The following is a 23,139-nucleotide window of genomic DNA, read 5'->3' on the forward strand; positions in this document are numbered from 1 at the left end:
CTGGCACTGGTCTTTAGGAGAGACTGCAAGAGGAGCGTTTTCACTCTTGGAGCCCACTCAGTCCTCGGTTTCTTTAAATTCTCACCATTTTGTTTACTTGGTGAGTTTCTTGGTTTTCTCCCTACACGCCTCACTTAAAGACATTATGCGTTCTTAGCGTCTGTCGTCATGTAACGTGGAAAGATCACTCAGTCCAAGTGCCTCCATGGCAAGTTTAGTGGTCTGCCAGATGAGGATTCTGCAGCCATACTTAAAGTTTCGACTCATGAATTTGTGACATTTCTTTTTAAAACACATTAAAGGACATATTAAAAGTTGTATCCTAGCTTACTGAGCACCATGATGGTGCAGCATTCCTTGGGTTTTGCCTATTAAGAGCACTGGGTTTCCTCCTACATCCCAAAGGACTGATCGTTAGGCCAGTTGTCAACTTCAGATCGGCTCAGTCGATGTCCCTGATTGTGTCTTGCGATGGCCTGGTAATCCGTCCAGGGATTAATTGTGTTGTCAGATCACCCGTGACATGCAGACATGGACTTAACACATGAGGCGCCAACTAAACTCTTAGCTTCTTGTCTTAATGTTACCTGTAACCCCTTACCCATCTCACTGTCTGTACTGTACCAACCTCAGGGACCACCATGGTGAGCTGCTTGCTGACTGGGCCGTTGTTGCTTCAGCCAGTTTACCACCAATGCAGGACTTCACAAGAGCGCCCCCTCGTGCCCTTAAAGGAACTGCAGTTATACACGGAATGAGCAGTCGGAACGTTTCAGCAGTCCAGCCAGGGACACTGAGTTTAAGCTTTTACATAAAAATGATATTTATTTGCATAATGACCAATAGCAGCAAATATAAAGAAAACAAAGAATTATACACCCTGGGTGGCATCATGCAGTCTCCATGCGGTCCCAGACGGTCCAGTCCCTTAGTAACACATATATATCCTTAACCAAAAAATGTAAAGAACGATTTCTGTGGCCAGTGACTAAGCAGATAGCCAACTCCATTTAAGTGCGTACAATCAGCTGAGAGGCTCCGTGTAAAACGTCCCATTTGATTTTGTTTTTTTTTCTGTCCAAACGGAGCTGAGTTGCCAGTATTTGCTTTCCATGTTCATTTATTCTAAGAGAGTAAACATAATCACATCATCTTTGCCATGACTCCCTGGCTCTGTTGTTTTCTCAGGACACATCCCTGAAATTCCCCACGTTCTATGATGCTCTGTGGCATGTGGCCCGGTGCCAATTGGCACGCCGTGTTCTTCACGCAGCTTGTGTCATCGGTAATGAGATGCCTCCAGCTGAATGGGACCTTCAAAGGAAGCTCCAGGATTCCAAAAGCTCTCAAAGAGGACTCTGCTTGTCCTCAGAGGACCCACTGGGCTCAGTTCTTTTATTTTTCTGAGTGGTGGTGTTGAAACTCGTTACCAGGTGATGTTGAAACTCGTTACCAGTTGATGTGGGCAGTCTGACTTAATAACAATAATAATAATAATAGTTCTTTACATTTATATAACGCTTTTCTTACTACTCAAAACGCTCTCCGTGCAGGGAGGACCCGGGAAGCGAACCCGGGTCTCCTAACTGCGAGGCAGCACTACCACTGTCAGACTGGCAACAATGTCCGTCGTAGGTGAGCGAGATATTTGGGGTTTCATAGGCGTCTTCCGCTAACCTGGTCTCAGGTTCAGTCTCTCCCCTGAAATGACCGTAGGAACCTGTAAAGCCAAACTTCATTGCGTGCATTGCCAGACGTGGGCTCTGTTGAGGCTTTCTCTGTTTCTCCTAATCTTTCAGCTGTGGGAAATCCACCCGTCTCTTTGGTGAGCTTTCATGGAAAATGTGTAGAAACAGAGGAAACGAGCAGGAGATGAGAAGAGTTATTTATGGGAGCAGCAAGAATTCATAGTCTAGAGGCAGGCTGATGGTCCTTGGCTAGAAGGCAAGAATTCATCGTTTGTCAGAACCAAAATGAAGAGAAAACATCGAGTTCAAAAAGGACTGTGAGAAGTCGGAAAACTGAGCTGTGATAAGTGTATATGTTTAATATTTCACTCTGCTCTGTACACATTTTTTGTAAATCTATTTTTCTTTCTACTCACATGCACAGCTAACACAGATTTAGCACACAGGGGCTCATCATTTACAACTGCTAGGCAAGCATTAGAAGACAAGACAGGGACAACTACAAAATGGGCTTTGTGTACTATTTCTGTGTGTCAAACTCAGCATGAAACTGTGTCCTCTGTGCCTTGTTAGAATGGCATGATTCACCTAAGAGGGGCCGGCACATGAAGAAAGTATAAAGTCTTGGCACACCTTTGAAGCCGATGGAAGGATGAAAGATAATGTCATCCGATCCTGACAATCCTTCCAACGCAGCGACAAAAATGGCGGTCTCTATTCACCGGGCTCCCACTCCCGAAGGTCTTGTCATGGTTTCCTTCATCTGTTATGCCGCGTAAACCGTCTTTAAAGAAAGCAAAGTTATTTCTCCTGTGTGATTTCGTACCGTCGTATCACTAAGAGGGGTATCGCCTTTTTATATTATATTTATACCAGTAATGGTGCACTGCTATAACGATAACGTGCAGTGAATACACTTGACTTGACCATTCCTAGTTCTCATACTTTTTCTTTCTCTGTACGTTTATCATTCGTTTGCTCAGAGGTTGATGCACTTGTTCCTTCCTGAGCAGCTTTTCTTTTCTCCACCCTAGCGGCCCGCGTCTTCTCTTCTTCTGTCATCATCTTTTCACGTTAAAACTGATTAAGTCAGTGTTTGCGTTGCGATTACTTAGTATGTTTTCTTTAAATTTTCACTTAAGTCTTCAATCTCCCTCAAGAACGATTTAAGATATGAAGAGGTAGAGGAAGTGATGGGGAAAGTGGTAAGGATGAGAATGATGCTCGTATGCATGTACCGCTCAGCCACCCTGCTGGCCGCTGCTGAGAGTTGATTCTACAATAAAATAAAATAAAAATAAAAAGAGGAATAATCTTGGAGGTCAATCATCACTCTGAAAGCGAACGGTAGACGTCACGTAGTATATGTGGACCAAATTTCAGGTCAATAGGTCAAACGGTTTGTGAGCTCCTGGTGATTTAAAATCCTGGACAGACAAATGAACCGCCACACTAGCGTATCATAGAAGATGATAGTTTTGGGTTCTGTAACATGCCACAATTAAAAAAGAACTCATTCCAACAAGGGAGCTAGCGCCCCCCGCTGGATACAAGAACTAACAAGGAAAATCTCTGACCAAAAGTTTAACACAAACAAAAAGCACATGACGCTTGCTTTCAGACGTATCCAATGGCTTTCTGCACATGTGGTGATGTCACGTTGCAGTAAACAACATGAAAATTAAGAGCAAAACGGGGACACCTGCAACACGAATCCATGTCAAAATAGCGAGATGGCATCGTTGATGTAACAATAAATGTAACATTTTAAAACCACAAAAATACTAAATGTTCATGTAGAAATAATAAAATACTGTACAACTGAATACAAGAGAAGGAAATCAGCAATCATGACATATATACAACATAAACGTGTCTGTAATCACAACACCCCAGTGCTCCTCTTCTTCTCATGCTCATGTCAGGAGCCCAGCCTCCTACAGTTGCCCAGGAGTGACCTGAGAGAGAGGATTATGGGTAAGTGTGCTGTGGAGAGTGTTTAGACAATAGCATCTCCTGGTACTGCACTTGTGTAAATGTTTTTTATTCTTCTATAGCAGGAGGACCACCTTCATGTTACACCAGCTTTAGTTCAGGATGCTTCACAGACACCAGACGGTCCATGCACTTGACACCCATACCTTCGTGTGTCCCATCCTGCTGCTCACCCTCGGTGGGATTTTATTCACACTAGAATTAATCAAGTATGTGTTGTCATGTTGCATTGTGGTGCTCTTCATCTCTGTAGTCTGTCCTCCTCAAGATGACCACCCACTAATCATAGCCACCTGTGTGTGGCTACTGCTGATCTTTCCAGAACTTTATTTATGTTGTATTGTGAAGTGGCACATTAGTCACAAAGCAGGCCGAGAAAAGCAAGGTGCGTATCATAAGGTGTGGTTTGTTCACTCTGGAAGAAGACCTGATTGTTTGTGCTTTGATTGTCGAGGGGATTAAGATTTAGGATAAATTAGACTCTACAACAGCAGGATGAATGCCAAAAATACTTTAATTTAGTAACAGCCTGAAGGTATTGCAGTATGCACATCTGAACAGACTACAAATCACTCCACCATTCCTTCTTTTATTTGATGTTTTTCACGCAGATGAATGGATACTGTGAGGCACAGTTGATGTCGTTCCAGCCGCCTTGAACTGAAAGAGAAACCAAGAAAAGAGCCTAGGATTACACCAGGGCCGGAAATGTCTTCAGTGCAAGAAAGCATAAGTAGGTGAAATATTGTCTTACCATACCTCAAAAAAATCAACGGCCTACTGGCAGGCCCTTTAACTGCATGTGGTCACTTACAAGAGAGTGGGGTGACCTGCCAGTCAGGTAGAGTGAGGAGTGCTGACCAGCAGCCTCGAGACGTCAGACTGTAGTAATGGAAAGGCATCCTGGGTTCTTTTACATCACAGCAGGGAGCTCACCATTCATGGGGTACTTCCCTTTTATTTTTAGTAGGTCACATAGAAGAAATTATTACAGGCAAGGAGGACAGCATGGCCTGGACAGCAAGTTCTCACCGTAGCTATAAGGAGCAATAAGGTGGCCTGTGACAGAGGTAGCTTATGCACTCCAAAGTCAAAATTAATGATCCTCTATCTCAGGTGGAGTAGTTCAGACACCTCAGGCTCTTCTAGATGAGTGAGAGTAGGGGCGCCATGACATTCTTTGGGTCTTTGTAATTTTATGGTTTGTGGCAGTGAAGCAGGAGCTAAGTCAGCATCGCTTTTCTTGCATACGGATGCGAGATCTGTGTGACGACTGCAAGAACGAGATTGCAATACAAGCCGCCCAACTGAGGTTCTTACACAGGGTTGTTGGCTTCACTCTCAATATGGCAGAGGAAGTCAGGGAACTGGAAAGTCCCATCAATAGAACCGTTTAGCTCCCAGATTGAGGTGGTTTGGAGTTATAATATGGATGTTCATAGCTGTTGAGGTGTACCAGGTACAGCCCACTGAGAGAAGATCAAAGACACACTAAAGGCAGGGCCATCTTAACAGCATCATAGGCCCCCGGGCAAAGTAGAGCACTGTGGCCCCTGTTTTGATAGCAAAACAGAAACATACATAGGCATCAGAAAAAACGTGGGCACCCCCGGGCAACTGCCCAGTGTGCCCATGTGTTAAGATGGCCCTGACTAGAGGGGTCTTCTCTCTTCACTGGCCATGGAGCTTCTGGAAATTCAGAAGTTGATGAATAAGCCTCAGGTTTGCATCTTGGAGGTGGCTGTCTTCTGCCAATTTTCTCCTGAAGACAAATTAAGATCTATCTATCTATCTATCTATCTATCTATCTATCTATCTATCTATCTATCTATCTATCTATTATATAGTGCCTTTCACTCTATTCTATCTATCTATCTGATGGACTAATCCGTCCAGCTCAGCAACTATCACCAATTAAAGTGGGGAATGGCATACACACTTTGGATGTTCTGGATGAGTAGTGGATGTGACTAATGCACCTTATTTGCTGAGTGTGAAGGCTCCTTTGTCATCTTAATACATGACAAAGAGAGGCTGATGGCCTTGCTCCTTCACTGACAAGGGTTAAGAGATTGTTTCATTTATTTGTGCACTTTCAAAACTTGCCTCATCTAAGCTTATGGGTTCAGGGGTGGCTGACCGATCACAAGGTACATTCACTCATCTGGGGCCAATTTGGAGTCTCCAGTTCAATGTCATTGAGATGCGAGTCGTGTGAGAATTTCCTGGAGGTGTAAGACAGCATTGCTTGCTGTTGTGGCCCCACAAAACCATTCCTTAACAAAACTACTTGATCAGTTCAGTTGTGGGAGGGCCAAAGCCCACCCAGGGCAGCATCAGGTGCAAAAAAGAACCCAAACCTGGACAGGGAGCCAATCTGTCAGAGGGCCCACTCTTGTCAAGCCCACACTATGCTGCCCATTCAATGATTCAGATGTGAGGTTTTCATCATATAACTTAAGGATGAGTCAGTACAGGAGTGAGTCATACTCTTGTTTATTGTTATTTTATTTTTAAATAAATGTTGATGATTTATGTTAGATAAATATCTCAAACTGAAGCCATAAGATTTCACGGCTTTTGTTATTTGTCTGTGTTTTTTTTTTTTGCATTAGACTCATCTGTCATTGTGCAACTACATTTCAAAGCTCATTGTGTGTGTGACGCTCAAATGGACTGCTATGCTCAGCGAGGACTCTGAAGGCCGATGACCTGCTCTCCCTCATCTTCAACCACCTTTGCACTTTGCTCAAGGTTTGCTCTTCACACCTACAGTATTCCTGAATGTTTTACATGAGTATCTTCAGGATTGTCCCTCTTGTTGCCACCACTCACACACATATATTCTGTCCTATTTAAGGCCAAGTTACGTCACGTCAAGTGGCTTTATTGTCACACCATCCATACACTGTATTGCAGCATACAGTGACAATAACAGGACCACCGTGGCACAACGTTTATATCAACACAGGACAAGTGCAAGATAGGACACAACGATCCTGTACTATATACAAGTAAAGAAAAAATAAATAATAGGTAAGGGAGTAGCTAATAATAATTTGAAATAGATAGTAATAAATAAATACTAACAACAACTAATAGTAAAAAACAAGTGTAACAAATGTACTGCCTATGAATAAACTACTCAGGCCTCAGGTAAGCCATGGTTTGGCGTTCAGTTCCAAGTTAGAACAGTATGTTACACTGAGATTAAAGCTGACCAACATTACAGTGACGGACCCTGATGAACATCAGAGTCATTGCTCCTGACACAACAAGTATGGATTACCTGCAAAGTTAGTGTGGAAGCACTTCTCCACACCTCCAACGTTGTTGGGTTCACCTGCATTCCAGTTTGTGAAATCCCATTTGGATCCGTCTGTCCAGAGCCATGTTGAATCCTAGAAAATACAAGCATTGTGTTACCTGGTGAGCCCTGCACTTCACCTCCAGGGTGGTCCACACCCATTCGAAGCACTCAGCTAAACACAAAGGGGGGTCTGCTTACCCTCACACAGTTGGAGCCACCGAGCCAGGTGATGGGGCCAGAGGCATCCTTGCTTTTAATCAGGCCGGTGATAAACTGGTTGGCATCGCTGCTATGCACTGATGCCAGGTTTCCTCCAATGCTGGTGCAATGAACCTAAGGGGACGGACGATAGAGAGGGTCCGTGTTAAACCAGCAAGAAGTATGCAACAGGCAGCAAGAAAACAAAAAAAGAAAAGAAAAGCATGTGGTCATTATTGGTGCCCAGACACCATTTCATTTGTAGAGACCCCTAAAGCAGCAGTTCTTTGGCATGATATTTTTTGTGGAAGGGTTTTAGACCAGTCCAGCTGTGTCACTACCTGTCCTTTGTTACTTTGAAGTGAGGTGTCCTCAACTACAGATAGAGCTGGTGTGCTCAGCGTGAGGTCTGCAGAGTTCCAAAGTAGCTTTAGGTCTGCTGGCAATCAATAATGGAAGCACAATGAGAAGTCCTGTGAATGTCCACATGTGAGAACCTGCTTGTTAGAGCTGACGCTGGGCCTGCTGGGATAGACGGGCATATTGTAGGCACACACTTAATGCTAACATGAGGCGGGATGTGGGGGTCATACCTGCTTGTGGGCTGAGGCAGGGGTGATAATCAATTAATGGTTTATAATGGTTTGTAATCGCACATTTTTGAATAGATTTTGAATTTCTTTTCTGGTGATTTATTAAAAATGCGTCACTTAACTCTTGGTCTGTTACGTGGGACCATCCCATGACATTTAAACTGCTTGGTCACCCTGTTTTCATGGCCTGTGGGTAAGGCACTTGAGCTGTACAGCAATTAAGATGGCAGTCATCTTGAGTGTCAGGGCCTTGATGTGGGCTGAAGTTGTCACTGCCACTTGTTTGCCTACGCAGAGCATCCATGACACTTTGATGGAAAATTTGTTTCACTTTGGTGTCCCTGTCAACAGCCCTGGAGCATAATTTACATTCAGGAATAGCACAGTGAGAGATGGCTGACTGTAAGTCAGAAGGTCTACTATAAGGGTAATCAAGTAGGAGCACCTGAGCCAAAAACAGACGTACCACTGGACCTGTGCTAAAAGGTACCCAAGAGAGCCAGGCCTCAGGTAGGCCCACCTCAGTCATTCAGTCAGGGTACACTAAGAGAAACATCTAGCAGAAGTAGAACATGTGATGTAAACACCTTCTACAACTACTGCATGGCTTAGTTGTACTTATTCCTCAGTGACCCTAACTGTACAGCCACTTGTAGGCTACCTTTGACAAATTAGAATCCTAAGGAAATAGTTTTATTTTTATGACATAAAGACAGGACAGGCTGTGACATCATGTATGGTAAGGAGCAGGGGGTGCTACTGGGCACATACATGACCTTACAACAGTCTGCCAGTAGGAAGGGTCAACATCATGTCGGGGTGTCATGAGGACCGTGTCATAATGTGATTTAAAATGTGTACTTAAAAAACAAATATTTTAGAACTCCCTGCAGGTTAAAGTTAGTAATGGTAAATCTCAGGAACTGACTGGTCAGTTAGCCTGGGAGATTACTGGTGGGCTAAAATGAAAGGGCAGTCTGGCTGGGGATAAAATGAGGCCAAGTCATGTGGATAGAATGAATGATTGAGGAGCCGCCTTGCACTGTTATATCCCATTGCTCCGGGGGGTAAATCACTGAAGCCGAACAAACATAGAGACGGAGTAACAAAGAATTTCTCTCTCTCTCGGCAGCCATATTGAGACAGGCCATGCTGCCGGCAATTACATCCAAGGGTCATGCTGGACCACACTGGAACAAAGACCAACATGGACCAGAGACTAAGGCGGATGACTGCCTACCTGCCAGCCCATTATCAGGTTGTATTCTTTTAAGTAGCACTCACATTTGTATTCTGCTTATATTTTGGGCCTATTTTCTATAATGTGTGACTAAATGTGTAACTACTTCTCCTTCTTGTCTAGTTGCTGCGGGTTATAGAATGTAAAAGAAAGTGTTGAACTACAGTAGAAGTCCACCCTGACAGAGTGGGACGAGTGTGAGATTTATGGCATTCATTTAAGGTCTACATAATGAATAGAATTGTAAGGGAATAGGAGCAACTTGGACCCTACTAGGACTGGGCTAATGCTTTCATGCCATCATGGAGTTGTAGTGGGAGGTCTTAAGATTGGGTGGAGGTCAGAGGGGAAGCACCTCACAAATCCTCCGACCACTTGATGGCAGTACAGAGTTCTGAGATATCCTGTATGGACTCCGCCTCCCAATTTCAAAGGTGAGAGCCCTCCGAACGAGATGTTACCTCAGCATCAATCCAGGTCTTCAGCACTGGAAAGTACTGGTAGCATCGGCCAGCAAAGGTCGACCATCCCTGTTCGCAGGAGCCTTGACAGAAGGACACATCTGAAAATTAGACATCGTGAATTGATGAAAGCTGTTAGATTATATTAGAATTCTGCACTTTTACACATTTAAGTGAATTAACAGCTGCTGCCCGATGCAGCACCGCTTGACTGTGGCCTCAGCTGGTACGGCTCACATTACTGAGTGACCAGGAACATTTGAGTTTACATTTTATTTCTACTGAACCTCTGCATTTCTCTTGGGGGCCCAACTGCAGGCACCAGGGTAACACTGAGACAGGACTTTGTGGATGCAAGGGGCATTCACAGAATAAATGTAAAAGAGGCCAAAAAGCTGTTCAGTTACTTCAAATAACAGCACAAGAAAATGAATAAAACAAAGAGGAACAAAATATTAAATCAAAACCCATGCGGTTCCACTGGGCCTGTCTGATGCCAAATGTCCACCCCTCTGCTTGGCAGGTTATTGTCCACAATTTGTTGTCCTTCTCATCACATGACTCCAATGTCAGGGAGCCGTTATTAGAAGGAGCCTTTAAAGACCCTCGTCTGGTGAGAATCTCCTAAGTGCTTTAGAACTGAACTCCACCTAGTGGCTGCAGTTTCCCTTGCAGTCCAATAAAGAGGCTTTAGACTCCAATGCTCCGGTTCTTCTGCTTTCTGTCATACTGGAGCTTCCGTAACAGTGGCTGAGGTTTTCAAAACTGCTCCCTGTTGGTAGTCACCCATCTATGATGGCAGAACTGTGCCAACTACATCTGCCATACACCTTCTGTCATGTCATCTTATGGCCCAAATCTTGTGCTTTACCTTGTGGGCTTTCATGGGTCGCGTTTTTTTGGGCTACTTTTTAAAAAAATCAGTGAAGTGTTTTGAGCTATTTTTTTCACCCATTCTATAACTCTGAAATATCTCGAGGAGCCCTCCGACTCAATCTTTGATGGTATGTACCAAAGCCCCCCACTGCCTACTACTTTCCAATGTGTAATTTTGTCTTCCTCAGGCACTGGGCTATTTTTATTTTGGGGGGGGGGTGAAATTTGATATTTTTAAGCTGTCTATAATTTTTTAGAAACCTGGAAATGCTGAAGTCCACCATTTTAATTTGTTGTTCACATTCTGGTCATGAACTTCTGCTTGTTGTTTTAGTGGTCTTTGATTTATGTGTGTAACATGTTGTTTACCGAGTGGGTGAAAGGCAATGTGACCTCAGGAAATGTGCGGGTCCTCATTCTCCTTGTGTGGCATCGTTGAATACAAAACAAGTGTCAAAGCAGGGGCAGAGAACTCCGAAAATCTGAGAAGACGCCATTACACGTGTGACTCATTATAAATCGACCAACTGATCACCCTTCTGAAATCTTAACGACTAACCATCACACCCCTCCTTGTCCATGCAGAGGGCGTGTTCACCTGTGTGTGTGGGGGTGTCATGTGACCCAGCGGCCCACAGGTTGCCCTGTTCTGTTCTGGCCGTCTCAGGTCCTCCCCCATTCATTCAGCAGGCCTGCCCGTGCCGTGACAATGTGAATGTCTTTCTTTAGCTTCATGTCCATCCAGCCTTACCTCCTGCTGCGCTGAGGCCCACGGCCAAACTGACCAGTAATAAGGAGAGCATTATAGCCATCACTGTGCTCAGGAATCTAGAAAAGAAAAGCAGAACAGAAATGGAGTCATTAAATGTATAATGCTGTACAATGGCTGACCCTACACTCAGACCCCCCAAGGTCATGCGAAAAGAAAATTTTGCCCCTTGGGGATTAGAACATTAGAACACTCGAGACGAGAACAGGCCATTCAGCCCAACAAAGCTCGCCAGTCCTCTCCACTTCTTTCCTTTAAGAAAACATCAAGTCGAGTTTTGAAAGTCCCTAACGTCTTACTGTCTACCACACTACTTGGTAGCTTATTCCAAGTGTCTATCATTCTTTGTGTAAAGAAAAACTTCCTAATGTTTGTGTGAAATTTACCCTTAACAAGTTTCCTACTGTGTCCCCGTGTTCTTGATGAACTCATTTTAAAATACAAGTCTCGATCCACTGTACTAATTCCCTTCATAATTTTAAACACTTCAATCATGTCACCTCTTAATCTTCTTTTGCTTAAACTGTAAAGGCTCAGCTCTTTTAATCTTTCCTCATAATTCAACCCCTGTAGACCTGGAATCAGCCTAGTCACTCTTCTCTGGACCTTTTCTTGTGCTGCTATGTCCTTTTTGTAGCCTGGAGACCAAAACTGCACACAGGACTCAAAATGAGGCCTCACCAGTGCATTATAAAGGTTGAGCATAACCTCCTTGGACTTGTACTCCACAGATCGTGCTATATAACCTAACATTCTGTTAGCCTTCTTAATGGCTTCTGAACACTGTTTGGAAGTTGATAGCTTAGAGTCCACTATGACTCCTAAATCCTTCTCATAAGGTGTACTCTCGATTTTCGACCGCCCATTGTGTATTCAAACCTAATATTTTTACTTCCTATGTGTAATACTTTACATTTACTGACATTAAATTTCATCTGCCACAAATCTGCCCAAGCCTGTATGCTATCCAAGTCCTTCTGTAATGATATAACGGATTCCAAATTATCTGCTAATCCACCTATCTTGGTATCATCTGCAAACTTAACCAGCTTGTTACTTATATTCCTATCTAAATCATTTATATATATTAAAAATAGCAGCGGCCCTAGCACTGACCCCTGTGGAACACCACTCTTAACATCGCCAGTTCTGATGAGGTTCCTCGCACCATCACCCTCTGCTTCCTGTGTCTGAGCCAATTCTGCACCCATCTAAAAACATCACCCTGAATTCCCACTTCTTTTAACTTGATGCCCAACCTCTCATGTGGCACCTTATCAAATGCTTTCTGAAAGTCCAGATAAATAATATCATAAGCTCCACTTTGATCGTATCCTTTTGTTGCCTCCTCATAGAATTCCAACATGTTAGTAAAACACGACCTCCCTCTTCTGAACCCATGCTGACTGTTCAGAATAACTCCTGTCCTTGTCATGTGTTGCTCAATCTTATCCTTAATAATTCCTTCCATTAATTTTCCTGTGATGCTTGTTAAGCTTACTGGCCTATAGTTGCTTGGATCTGCCCTGTCACCCTTTTTATATAATGGGATGATATTTGCCATTTTCCAGTCCTTTGGAATCTCTCCAGTGCACAGTGACTTCCTAAAAATATGTGTCAAGGGTTTATATATGTACTCACTAGCCTCCTTAAGAACACGAGGATAAATATTATCTGGGCCTGGTGATTTGTTTGATTTCATCTTATTTAATCTGAGCAGCACTTCTCCCTCTACAATTTCCAAATCCCTCAGTACCTCCTTAGTAGTTGTGTTTACCTCTGGCAGGTTATCCACTTGCTCACTTGTAAACACCTCAGAAAAATGTAAGTTTAGGGCATCTGCTATTTCATTGTCTGTATCTTTTAATTCCCTTTACTATTCCTGATGAACTTGACCTCCTCCTTAACTGTTCTTTTACTACTAAAATACTGAAAGAATCTCTTGGGGTCTTCTTTCTCCTTATCTGCTATATTCCTCTCCAACTGTCTTTTAGCCTCTCTGATATCCTTCTTAATGGTTGCCCTCATGTTCTCATACGCACTACGGTTCTCTTTGCAGTCATTAGTCTTATATGCCTTATACAGCAGTTTTTCCTTTGCAACTTCTTTTTAAATCTTTATTAATCCATCGTGGAGTTTTTTAGTTTCCTATTACTTCCAAATTTAGGTATGTATCTGTCCTGCATTACATGTAAAACATTTTAAACCTGTTCCACTGCTCCTCGACTGTCTCCACATTTAAAAGCTTATCCCAGTCTATCCTACTTAGACTTTGTGCATCTGCTCAAAATTAGCCCTACTAAAGTTCAACTTAACAATTTTAGTCTTTGCATCTGTACTCTTACAAAATACTGAGAATTGTATTACATTATGGTCACTTGACCCTAGTGGTTCAATCACCTCTACACCCTCAATTCTATCCTGATTATTACAGAATACTAAATCCAGACAGGCTTCACCCCTTGTTGGTGCTTTAACATGCTGTGTTAAAAACAGTCGCTGATTACTTCTAAAACTCCTGCTCTTGTGCTCCTCCATCTGTAAGGTTATCCCAGTTAATATTTGGATAATTAAAGTCCCCATGACTATAATATCCCCTGTAAACTTGCCTTTTGATATTACTAAAAGATGTGTGTTGAAATTACTGTCTGAATTGGGTGGTCTATAACACACTCCTAAAATGAGACCTTTTCCCTAATATTTTCCAGGCGAAGCCACATGTCCTCACTAAGATGGGGCTCATCATCCAACTGAAGATGACTTACATTTAATTCCTGTTTGGCATAAACAGCAACCCCACCTCCTTTTCTGTTCTGTCTATCCTTCCTAAAAATGTGTATCCCTCTATGTTACACTCATCCCCATCTTTGTTATTTAGCCAGGTTTCCGTTATTGCTATAATATCATAATTATGCTCTGCTACATACAACTCCAACTCACTTACCTTATTTTTGATACTTCTAGCATTAAGGCAAGCTATTTTTAATGTGTTAATCCTTCTATCTTTACGTGTTTGCTTAAAATTTACATTACTATGCATTTTTATTTCTACACCATTGTTTGTTCTTCCATGTATAGATCTAAATCTGGCCTGTCCTAAACTCCCTGCCCCCCCCAATCCTCGACTAGCCTACACATACGCCTCCCCAATACATTGGTGCCCCTCCGGTTCAGATGTAACCTCACGCGAACAGGTCCCATCTGTTCCAAAAGGAGTCCCAATGCCCCATAAACCTATACCCTTCTACCCTGCACCAAGATTTGAGCCACGCGTTAAGCCTTCTAATCTCCTCAATCTTACCTGGACTGGCGTGGCACAGGCAGAACTTGGAGAAGACTACCTTGTCAGTTCTGCTCCTCAGCTTGGTACCTAACTCTTTGAATTTGGATCGCAGAACTGACAGACTACCCTTATGTATGTCATTTGTTCCAACGTGGACAATGACAACTGGATCCACCCCGCTCTGGCCAAGAGCCTATCCACCCTTCCAGGGAGGTCTCCCACCTGAGCTCCCGGAAGGCAACACACCATGCGAGACTCTCTCTCTGGAGCACACCTGCGCTTCAATCCCCCTAATGATTGAGTCCCCAACTATCACTACCTCTCTCTTTTTGGGAACTGGTTTTGAGGTGGCCCGTTGGGGCTCCTCAACCCTGCCTACCACCTCAGAATTATCAGAGTCACCGTCCAGCTCCGCCAGGACATGATAACGGTTAGACACTTCTAATTCTGGGGTTGATGCCCCCGGACAGTGTGCACCCTTTACCTTACGCCTTGTGACCGTGACCCACCTATTCCTACCTGTCTGGTCTGGAATCTCCTCCGCGCCACCTTAGGGGTGCACACTATCTCTAAAGGACACCTGGGCCAAGTCCACCAATTCTCTATTACAACGCAAGTCAGCCAACTCCTCCTCCAGTTCAGCGACCCTGAGCTCGAGGTGCTGGATCAGCTGGCATCTCTTGCAGATGTAGCCCTCATAGACAACTGGCTCTTCCAAACCATCATCTAAAAGTCCAACATCCAACAGGACTTGCATTGCACTGGCCTCATTATTAAAATTTGACTTGGGATTACTAAGCTGCCTTAACTATTTTTTTTTTTTCTTAAAATTAAATTTCTTCTTCTTTCAGCTGCTCCTTAACTTAAATGGTAACACTAAGATCTGCCACAGATATTTTCCACCTTTTCCCCTTAAGCTCCTGTCCTCCCTCTCAGCTGCCTGCTATTTGCCTTTCTATGAGGTTAACTTTACTTTTCTCTGTCTCTTCTAACTTTGCGCTCTTCTTACTTATAAGCTCTTCACTCGCACTGTTTGTATTAATGAACCAATACGCTGTCGCCCACTTAACTGTTCTGCCTCTGGACGGCTAAGGACTGTTTAATCTAAAATAAACAAATAAATAAAACTTTACTACCTTATTTGCTCCTACTGCTCCTTGTGCCTGATGGCGTCTTAACGCTGGCCGCTTACCTGCACGTTTCCACCTTTTACTGCTTTGAAGTCAGCCGCGGCCTTTTTTTCTTTTCCTTTAAACTAAGGAATCGCTGTTACGACAACGTGGTTATTTACTTACAAATGCCGATATCAGTTACTGCTGCTTTCTACCCTGCCGCCTGGATGCTAATTCAAATACAGATAACAAGAAAAAGAACAAGTACAAGTAACTTTTCCAAGCGCACTTCCAAACACCCAGCTACTTTTGCTCTTGTGTGGGCGAAAAAAAAAGCAAAAAACCCTTCTAAAGGGAAAAAAAGCTTTAAATATTCCCACACGGTTCCTTAGAGGCAACCAAAACCCAAGTTTTTAAGAGCAAAATGTATTTTTTAATTTAAATCTCACACCACAGAACAAACCATCAACTCTCAACAGACTCTAGAGTTTGCAAAGCACACGTGACTCTCAGCTCTCTCAGTTCACAAAAACAGAATTAAAACAGAATACTCAAATAAGTAAGTAAATAACTCAAAGACCTGGCACAGCAAGAGTTCATTGGTAGACGCACACAAAAGCCCTGCTGCACCTCCTCAGACGTGTGTGTGTGTGTCGTTGTCACATCAACCGGCTTCTTTCAGAAATTCACACATACGTCATCATGTTTCTCTTAGCAAGGGTCAAACAAACAGGATGGCTAACTCTGAAACAAACCACACAATGAGACCCTGGGGGTCTTAACGTCGCTGCAGGTGGGCTAAGGCAATCACTGAAAACAATCAGACATGAACCAACGGCAGTTATGAGCGCATACAGATATGGACTTAAATAAAATAATTAAATAGAAGTCAAGACCCCTGCATGGTTAGAAACACTATGTAACCCTTCAAGTTCTGAACACCCCCAACACATGTGACACATGGCCACGTTTTGATTGGCCCCTTGCATGACGTGCTAATGGGTTTTTGTAGGGTGGGCTGCTGACTTGATGCTTGAGTGTGGCACAGAAAGGCTGGGGGCATCTTAAACAGGTATAATCAGAGACCCTGTGATGTTGCCCCTCCATGTCATTTTGCTTGGCCTGCATCCCACCAGACTAACAGAACTGGTCACTTTCCATCATGTGACCCTGCACTCAATTTACAAAGGCACAGTTGATGCCTGACACAGGCCACCTCAATGTGTGAGCCCTCATTTCCCACCTTTACCTGATCCCACCTGTTATCCACACTTACACTGCACAAAGAAGACACAACATTTCTAGGAGGCGTTCTGCGTTTTCCATGCCTTGTGAATGGCAGAGTGGAGTGTAATGATGTTGTTGGACTTAAGTGCAATATTTGACACCATTGACCATTTGATTTTACTGCACAGGCTAGAAAATGATGTTGGGCTCACAGGCAGTGACTGTGCTCGCTTGGTTTAGTTTTTATTTATCAAATCGATTCCAACACGTACAGAAATGTGCTGACAGGACTCCATCATTATACACAGAAGTTCAATATGGTGTCCCGCAGGGCTGAGTACTCGGACTGTCACTGTTGTCACTTCACAGATTTCCACTGGGATCTCTCATTAGGACACATCATGTTAATTTTCACTCGTATGCAGATGACACCCAGTTCTACTTTTCTTTTAGATCAAATGAAGTTTCTCTGATGTTGTCTTTAATTAGTTGTGTTAGTGAATTAAAGGAGTGGCTGGATGAGAACGACTTGTCTTTAAACAGAGATGTTAATTGTAGGAGGGAGTGACGCTGATCACAATAATACTCTGTCATCACATAACTCAGTTGGAGTCTTCATTCATTTTACTGAATCAGCCCGCAATCTAGGAGTTCTTTTTGACTCTAGCATGTCATTTAAAGCGCACATCATAAGTTGTCCAAATCAGGTTTCTTCAAACTTAAAAATGTTGGAAAATTAAGGCGCTTTCTAAATAAACAGGATTCTGAGAAATTAATTCATGCATTTATCTCTAGTAGGATTGACTACTGCAATGCGGTGTTCACTGGCTGTTCAAACTGTTCTTTATTCAGCCTCCAGTTAATTCAAAATGCTGCTGCAAGAATTATTACAAGAATAAGAAAATACAAACACATAACTCCAGTTCTTAAATCCTTACACTGGCGCCCAGTTAAGTTTATGTGTATGTGTATGTCAGACCAGCAATAACAGTAACAAAGTCTCACCTCAACATCACAGCTCTGTGCTGTAACCACCAAACGTGTCATCTACAGACGTGGTGTCATCATCAGTCTGTGAAGCTCCCATGGCCGTCACGCTAGCGCCTTGACACCAGACGATAAAGTGTCACAGTGCCAGGACTTCTGATTGTTGGGTCATGTCTGTTTTGAGTAGCAGGAAAGATGTGACTAGTGACTAAACCCCCCTGTGTGCACCCCACTCCAGTATGGGTGGTCCACATGAGGTTCTCTTACTTCATATTAGACATCCTAGAGGGTCACCATGTGGATTGTTCTCTGTCTGGCCCCTCTTATATGACTTGTAACCCAACTTCTAGACTCCATTGAGGCACACGAGCCCCAGCAACAGCTGAAGAAAATTGCTGGGGATTGGAATGCCTTGTCATGCCAACTAAACGTGCTGCCAGCCTCACCAAGAAGATCAAAAAGACAATGCTGGAGATGACATTGTGACTCCTACATTGGCTCCGATATGCAGTAATCGACATGCGATCACATGTATGTTGTTTTGACCGATTAAACAAAGGGGTCAACGCTAAGATTCCATCCCACTCTTTAATCGTATGTGGCATTGTTGTATACTTTTATCATCTAACGCACTGGGTGGTCAGTCACATGTGGTGTTCCAAAGGTGTGCTGCTTCCATGTTGTGCTCATGCTCTTGTCAGTCCCTGTCCTTGTTCTCTAGTGCCCACTTTGTCCTGCAATTCCAGCCCTGACTGAGGACCCCACTTTGCTGTTAAAAAGCCTTAAAATAAATAAGGATTGATTTGATGGAGAGATCACTGACACTTTGCTTTGCACCCTCCCTATGCCCCCGAGAGCGTCTGCGGCAGGCTGCATGTGATGTTACAACTTGTAAGGTGAGAGGCCGTCCTGACAGGGAGACTTCCCACTTTAGCTCATCATGTTACAACAGGCGCCACCTGATTTGACTCCCACTGCCGATACGTCTCAGGGTGTACGTATGGTGGTCTAGTGGGGGTCAACACACCCTCAGCAAATTCCTCGCTGCTGTCACTGTTTTTTATGAAGCTTATCTCAACAGTAGACTGAAGAGACGGAGATAGAAACGGGCTGCTACTCACCTGTGTTGCTGGCTTGGTGCGGTGCTCTGGTGGTTCTCTGCCCAGTCTGGAGTCCTCAGCTCTCTGGGTGCTTTTTATTGCATTGAAGAGGTCTGGGGCTCATGACGTTGGTTTACTTCTTCTCATGTGCCAAGTGTCAACATGAACATCCTGGAGGAGCACTTCAAGTCAAATGAGCCGTGAATACTTTGACTAAGTGGCAGGCATTTTCCAATTTTAAGGTGGCCACTGCCCACTTGTTAAACTAGGGATTAAAGCTCTTGTTTCCCTGTTGTTTTCTCACATTTGGGAATCTTTTTATTGCCACTGCTTTGCATAAAAATCATGGAAAGCAAAGCTTCACCACCATAACCTTCACTAGGCAACTAGTTAGATGAGATCAAAGAAATTTTGACTTCAGATGTGCCGCAGGCCGGGCGCTGAGCCAGTCAGCTTGATCACTGTGCCATTGGCTGCGTTCCATTGCTCACGACAGAGCCCCCCATAATGTTGGGGAGAGAGACACATTTCTCCTTGATTTCTTCCTCTGCCCCATTAATTTAAAATTACAAATTAGACATTTCAGACATCATGATTAAAGTGCACATTGCAGACTTTTGTTTAAGGGGATTTTGGTCACACCACACTCTTTCTACACGGCCCTCCCTGTTTTCGAGCACCTTAATGTTTGGCACACAGCAATGACAGGTCTATTAAAACTGTGGTCATATTTAGGACTTTGTCGCATATCCCTCACATTCAATGACTGCTTGACATCTGTGATTCATCAACACCACTGGGCGCCAAGGCTCTTCACTGGTGATGCTCTGCCAAGCCCCTCATGCTGCCATGTTCAGCTCTTGCTTGTTTTGGGTTTTACCAAAGTCTCCAATGGCCACATGATGGTTTCATTGACTTCCATTGGCGCAGCTCTTGTCCTCAAGGTGAACAATGGCAGCTGCAGACTCCAAAGGCGAGAAGCAGGCCGAGGTATCTTATACAATGCAATACAATTTATTTTTGTGTATCCCAAAATCACACAAGAAGTGCCGCAATGGGCATTAACAGGCCCTGCCTCTTGACAGCCCCCCAGCCTTGACTCTCTAAGAAGACGAGAAAAAACTAATGGAAGAAACCTCCGGAAAAGGCAGCTCAAAGAGAGACCCCTTATCAGGTAGGATGGGTGTGCAGTGGGTGTCAAAAGAAGGGGGGGGGGTCAATACAACACAGAGAACAGAACGCAAGTAAAACTCAATACAGTATAAAAATAAAAAATTAAAAAAGTACAGAGCAGAATTTAACAGTAGATGATATACCATAATATGCTTTGGATTTGTTCAGAGTCCTGGAGACCTCGGCCATCAAGCTGCCTCCCTTATTGGCCGTTCCACAGTTGAGACAGCGGTGAGCCAGCCAATCCGATGACAGGACCCCTCAACCCCACAATTCCTGTGATCCTCCATCAGGATGACTTTACCTTGGCAGGCAGAACAACTTGGCAGGTGGGCTGTGACACCAAGTGCCACATTATATTACCGAGAAGAGGAACAGAATAGGTGAGGGTTAGTAACAAATTAGAACTACCATATTATGTTTTAGTGCTAATTAATCAGCAGCTCTAGTCAGGGTGTGCTAAACTAAAGTCGTGAGTCTTTTAAAGCTGAGACTGAAGGGGCATCTCTTATAGCAGCAGGCAGACCACTACACAGTTTAGGGGGTCCTGTAACTAAAAGCTAGATCTCCCACTGTTATTTTATTAATTCTTGGAATAAAGAATTATGACATGAAGACTTCTTATGAAGCCCACCTGAGGGATCACAAACATATGTGACGCCAGTTGTCCCAAACATTATGGTGCCCCCCTGAACCACATAGAAAAAGTGTGGTGTGACCAAAATGTCTGCAAATCCCCTTGTGTGAAAGTCTGTAATGCATGCTTTAGTCGCAATATCTGAAGTGTTTAATTGTATACTGCGGAGCAAATCAAGATGAAAATATGTCTTTGTCCCAAACGTTATGGGGGACACTGTGATACCCAAAGACCTTGGTCACTCTGTTTACAAATGCAGTCTCATGGGATGGACAAAGAAAGTGCACCCTGTCTTTAGCCCCTGGTGACACCCCATGACCTGCACATATTGTCACATGAAGCCATTTAAGTGCCATCACCTGGCATTAATCTGCATTTTTTTCAGGATTTCTGTTGACTGAATAATTAGCTGCGGTGATCTTTCCAAGTTATTTGTCTGCTTTGCTCTCCTTCACCCATTGAACCCAATCAGACCTCCGTGTGCGCACCCGTGTTTTAAGGTCACGCACTTTGCTGGGTTTTTGTTCACAGGAACAGCCACCTGCTCTGTGCAAGGCCATCATGTCATGCACCTATAAAACAACTCGTCCTATCTTATTGTCACCATATCACTGAGGCCTGAGCCATAGCAATGGCTTCATTGGCCATCAGATGCACATTTCCATAACTGAAGTGGGACATTTGCTATAGGGAGAGAGATTTGTATGGGACAGAATTGACCTGCTGCTGTTTAACATAGCCGCCCTTCTCTGTCTAACTCTACAGCACCGAGGCTCGAGAGGACCGACTGTGACTCTGATGAGGACCGAGGAACACTGGAGAGCATCACAAGAAACAGGCCTGTCTCTGTTTGTCTTCACTCTGTGCACCTCGGCAGCAGATCAGGTAACCTGCAGACATTCTCAGGTCATTCAGTACTTATGGGGTGTACTGATGAAGGGGATGAGACAAGGGAGACGAGTCAAGGGGACAACTTGGAGAATAAACATCAGTAAAACCAACAAAGTGGTCATTGACTCTCACCAAACCCAAGAGCTCCTAAGTCTGGTCACCATTCAGGAGTTGATGTGGAGGTGGTGCGGCTAAAAGTTCTTGGGGGTCCACTTCAATGACAGGACTGGACTGGTCTTGCAGCACAGAGGAACTGGTGAAAAAGAACTGAGCAGACTCCTCTTCCTTAGAAGACCAAGCTCCTTTAATGTGGGGAACACGCCCTTCACATCTTCAGTAACTCTGTGATGGCCACGGTGGGCTGGTCACATCACTTCAGGAGAGGACCACCAAAACAACAAGCTCATTAAAAGGGCAGACTCTGGAGATAAAGGTGGAGCAGAGAATGAAGCCGAAACTGAGTGCCATTATAAACAATACTGCACATCCTCTCTGTGACACACCAACACTGAGCCAAGAATTCATTCAGCACAAGTGTGTGAAGAGACACACACCACAGTGTAGAAAGTGGCACTGGCCATCACATAGTTGTAGAAGACCTGGAGGATCTCACTACCCACAGTATCCTGAGAAGATCAAGTCTGCCCTGCTCTTTCTTCTCCAGTTCCTCTGGTGTTCCAAGACCAGTCCAGCCTGTCATTGATCTTGACCCCCTCTACACCCACCCCCTGAATGGTGACTGGACACAGAGGCTTTATTGTGTGGTGAAGTTCAATTCCCAGTTCCTGCTGTTTAGTTGCACCAAGAAACAAAGTTGTCCCCCTGACCCCTCTGCTCTGTCTCATCGGAGAATTTCTGAAGTGACCCGACCTGCTGTCATATTATCAGTCAGAGGTGTACAGAGTGACGAGACATGGTGACAGGCCTGCTACTTGTGGTGCTCCAATGCTGCCCACACAGTCCTTGAGCCTCACAAGCTGTGACTGATAGTCCATCATCAAGGACCCCCTAGGCTCATCCACCTGCATATCTCTGAGGTGACACCTTAATAGGGAGGGCTGGATGGTACTGAAGGATCTGGAGAAATTCAAGAAACATCAACCTCACGGTGCTGCCAGCTTTGGCCATTTGAGAAGAAGCCTTGTGGAGCAGACAGATCACTGTACCTTCCATTCCAACTGTTTGTGTGATAGGCAGACTGCAGTGGTCTACCACAGGAGGACTCTTACAGTCTGGGACCACCCTCTCAAAGATCTTCATGATGTTCCACAGTCTGACAGCCGGAGGCCCCAGCAGGTCCTCTAGCCCACCATGGTGATAAAAGACGGTCCAGGACGACTCCTTAGGGAGAGGCTGAGCAGCATTGGTCGTCTTGGCTCTGATTTTGTCCCCTTTGTTTTTTCTGTCGTTGTCTCCAGTGAGTTCATCTTGCAGTTCAGCTGGCCTTCCTGGTCTGTTTATTGTGGCGTCGTCCCAGTGGTCGACCAAAATGCCAAACCTATATTCTGGACTCAGCCAACCCAAGCTAATGTTTGGAAAGACCCCCAGGTATTTATAACTGGCAGACCCCTTTGCCCGGGTCCTTTTCAACTGCAGGTG

General features: G+C 44.1%; 1 protein-coding gene across 2 annotated transcripts; it reads right to left on the minus strand.

Moving 5' to 3' along the window:
* Nucleotides 1-4,179: 4,179 nt before the first annotated feature.
* LOC120542803 (lectin-like) lies at nucleotides 4,180-18,966 on the minus strand. Of its 2 annotated transcripts, none has more exons than XM_039775471.1 (6): nucleotides 18,861-18,966; nucleotides 11,113-11,189; nucleotides 9,486-9,568; nucleotides 7,192-7,326; nucleotides 6,973-7,084; nucleotides 4,180-4,343 (listed from the first exon to the last, which is right to left on the minus strand). In XM_039775471.1, the coding sequence occupies exons 2-6, from the start codon at nucleotides 11,171-11,173 to the stop codon at nucleotides 4,273-4,275; spliced, it is 462 nt and encodes a 153-aa protein (XP_039631405.1). In that variant the 5' UTR covers nucleotides 11,174-11,189; nucleotides 18,861-18,966; the 3' UTR covers nucleotides 4,180-4,272. The 2 variants fall into 2 exon arrangements, with proteins under 2 accessions (XP_039631405.1, XP_039631404.1); XM_039775470.1 differs by having other exon boundaries at nucleotides 9,486-9,586.
* Between the last annotated feature and the right edge of the window lie 4,173 nt (nucleotides 18,967-23,139).

This window comes from Polypterus senegalus, chromosome 13 (genome assembly GCF_016835505.1).
Source record: "Polypterus senegalus isolate Bchr_013 chromosome 13, ASM1683550v1, whole genome shotgun sequence".
NCBI lineage: Eukaryota > Metazoa > Chordata > Cladistia > Polypteriformes > Polypteridae > Polypterus > Polypterus senegalus.

Excerpts from the sequence above, each read along its gene's own strand:
- LOC120542803 (XM_039775470.1), bottom strand. The coding sequence starts at position 11,173 with ATGGCTATAATGCTCTCCTTATTACTGGTCAGTTTGGCCGTGGGCCTC. Across the intron at positions 7,327-9,485 it reads AGACCTGGATTGATGCTGAG|GTTCATTGCACCAGCATTGG; the intron begins GTAACATCTCGT and ends CCGTCCCCTTAG. Across the intron at positions 4,344-6,972 it reads CTTCCACACTAACTTTGCAG|TTCAAGGCGGCTGGAACGAC; the intron begins GTAATCCATACT and ends TTTCTCTTTCAG.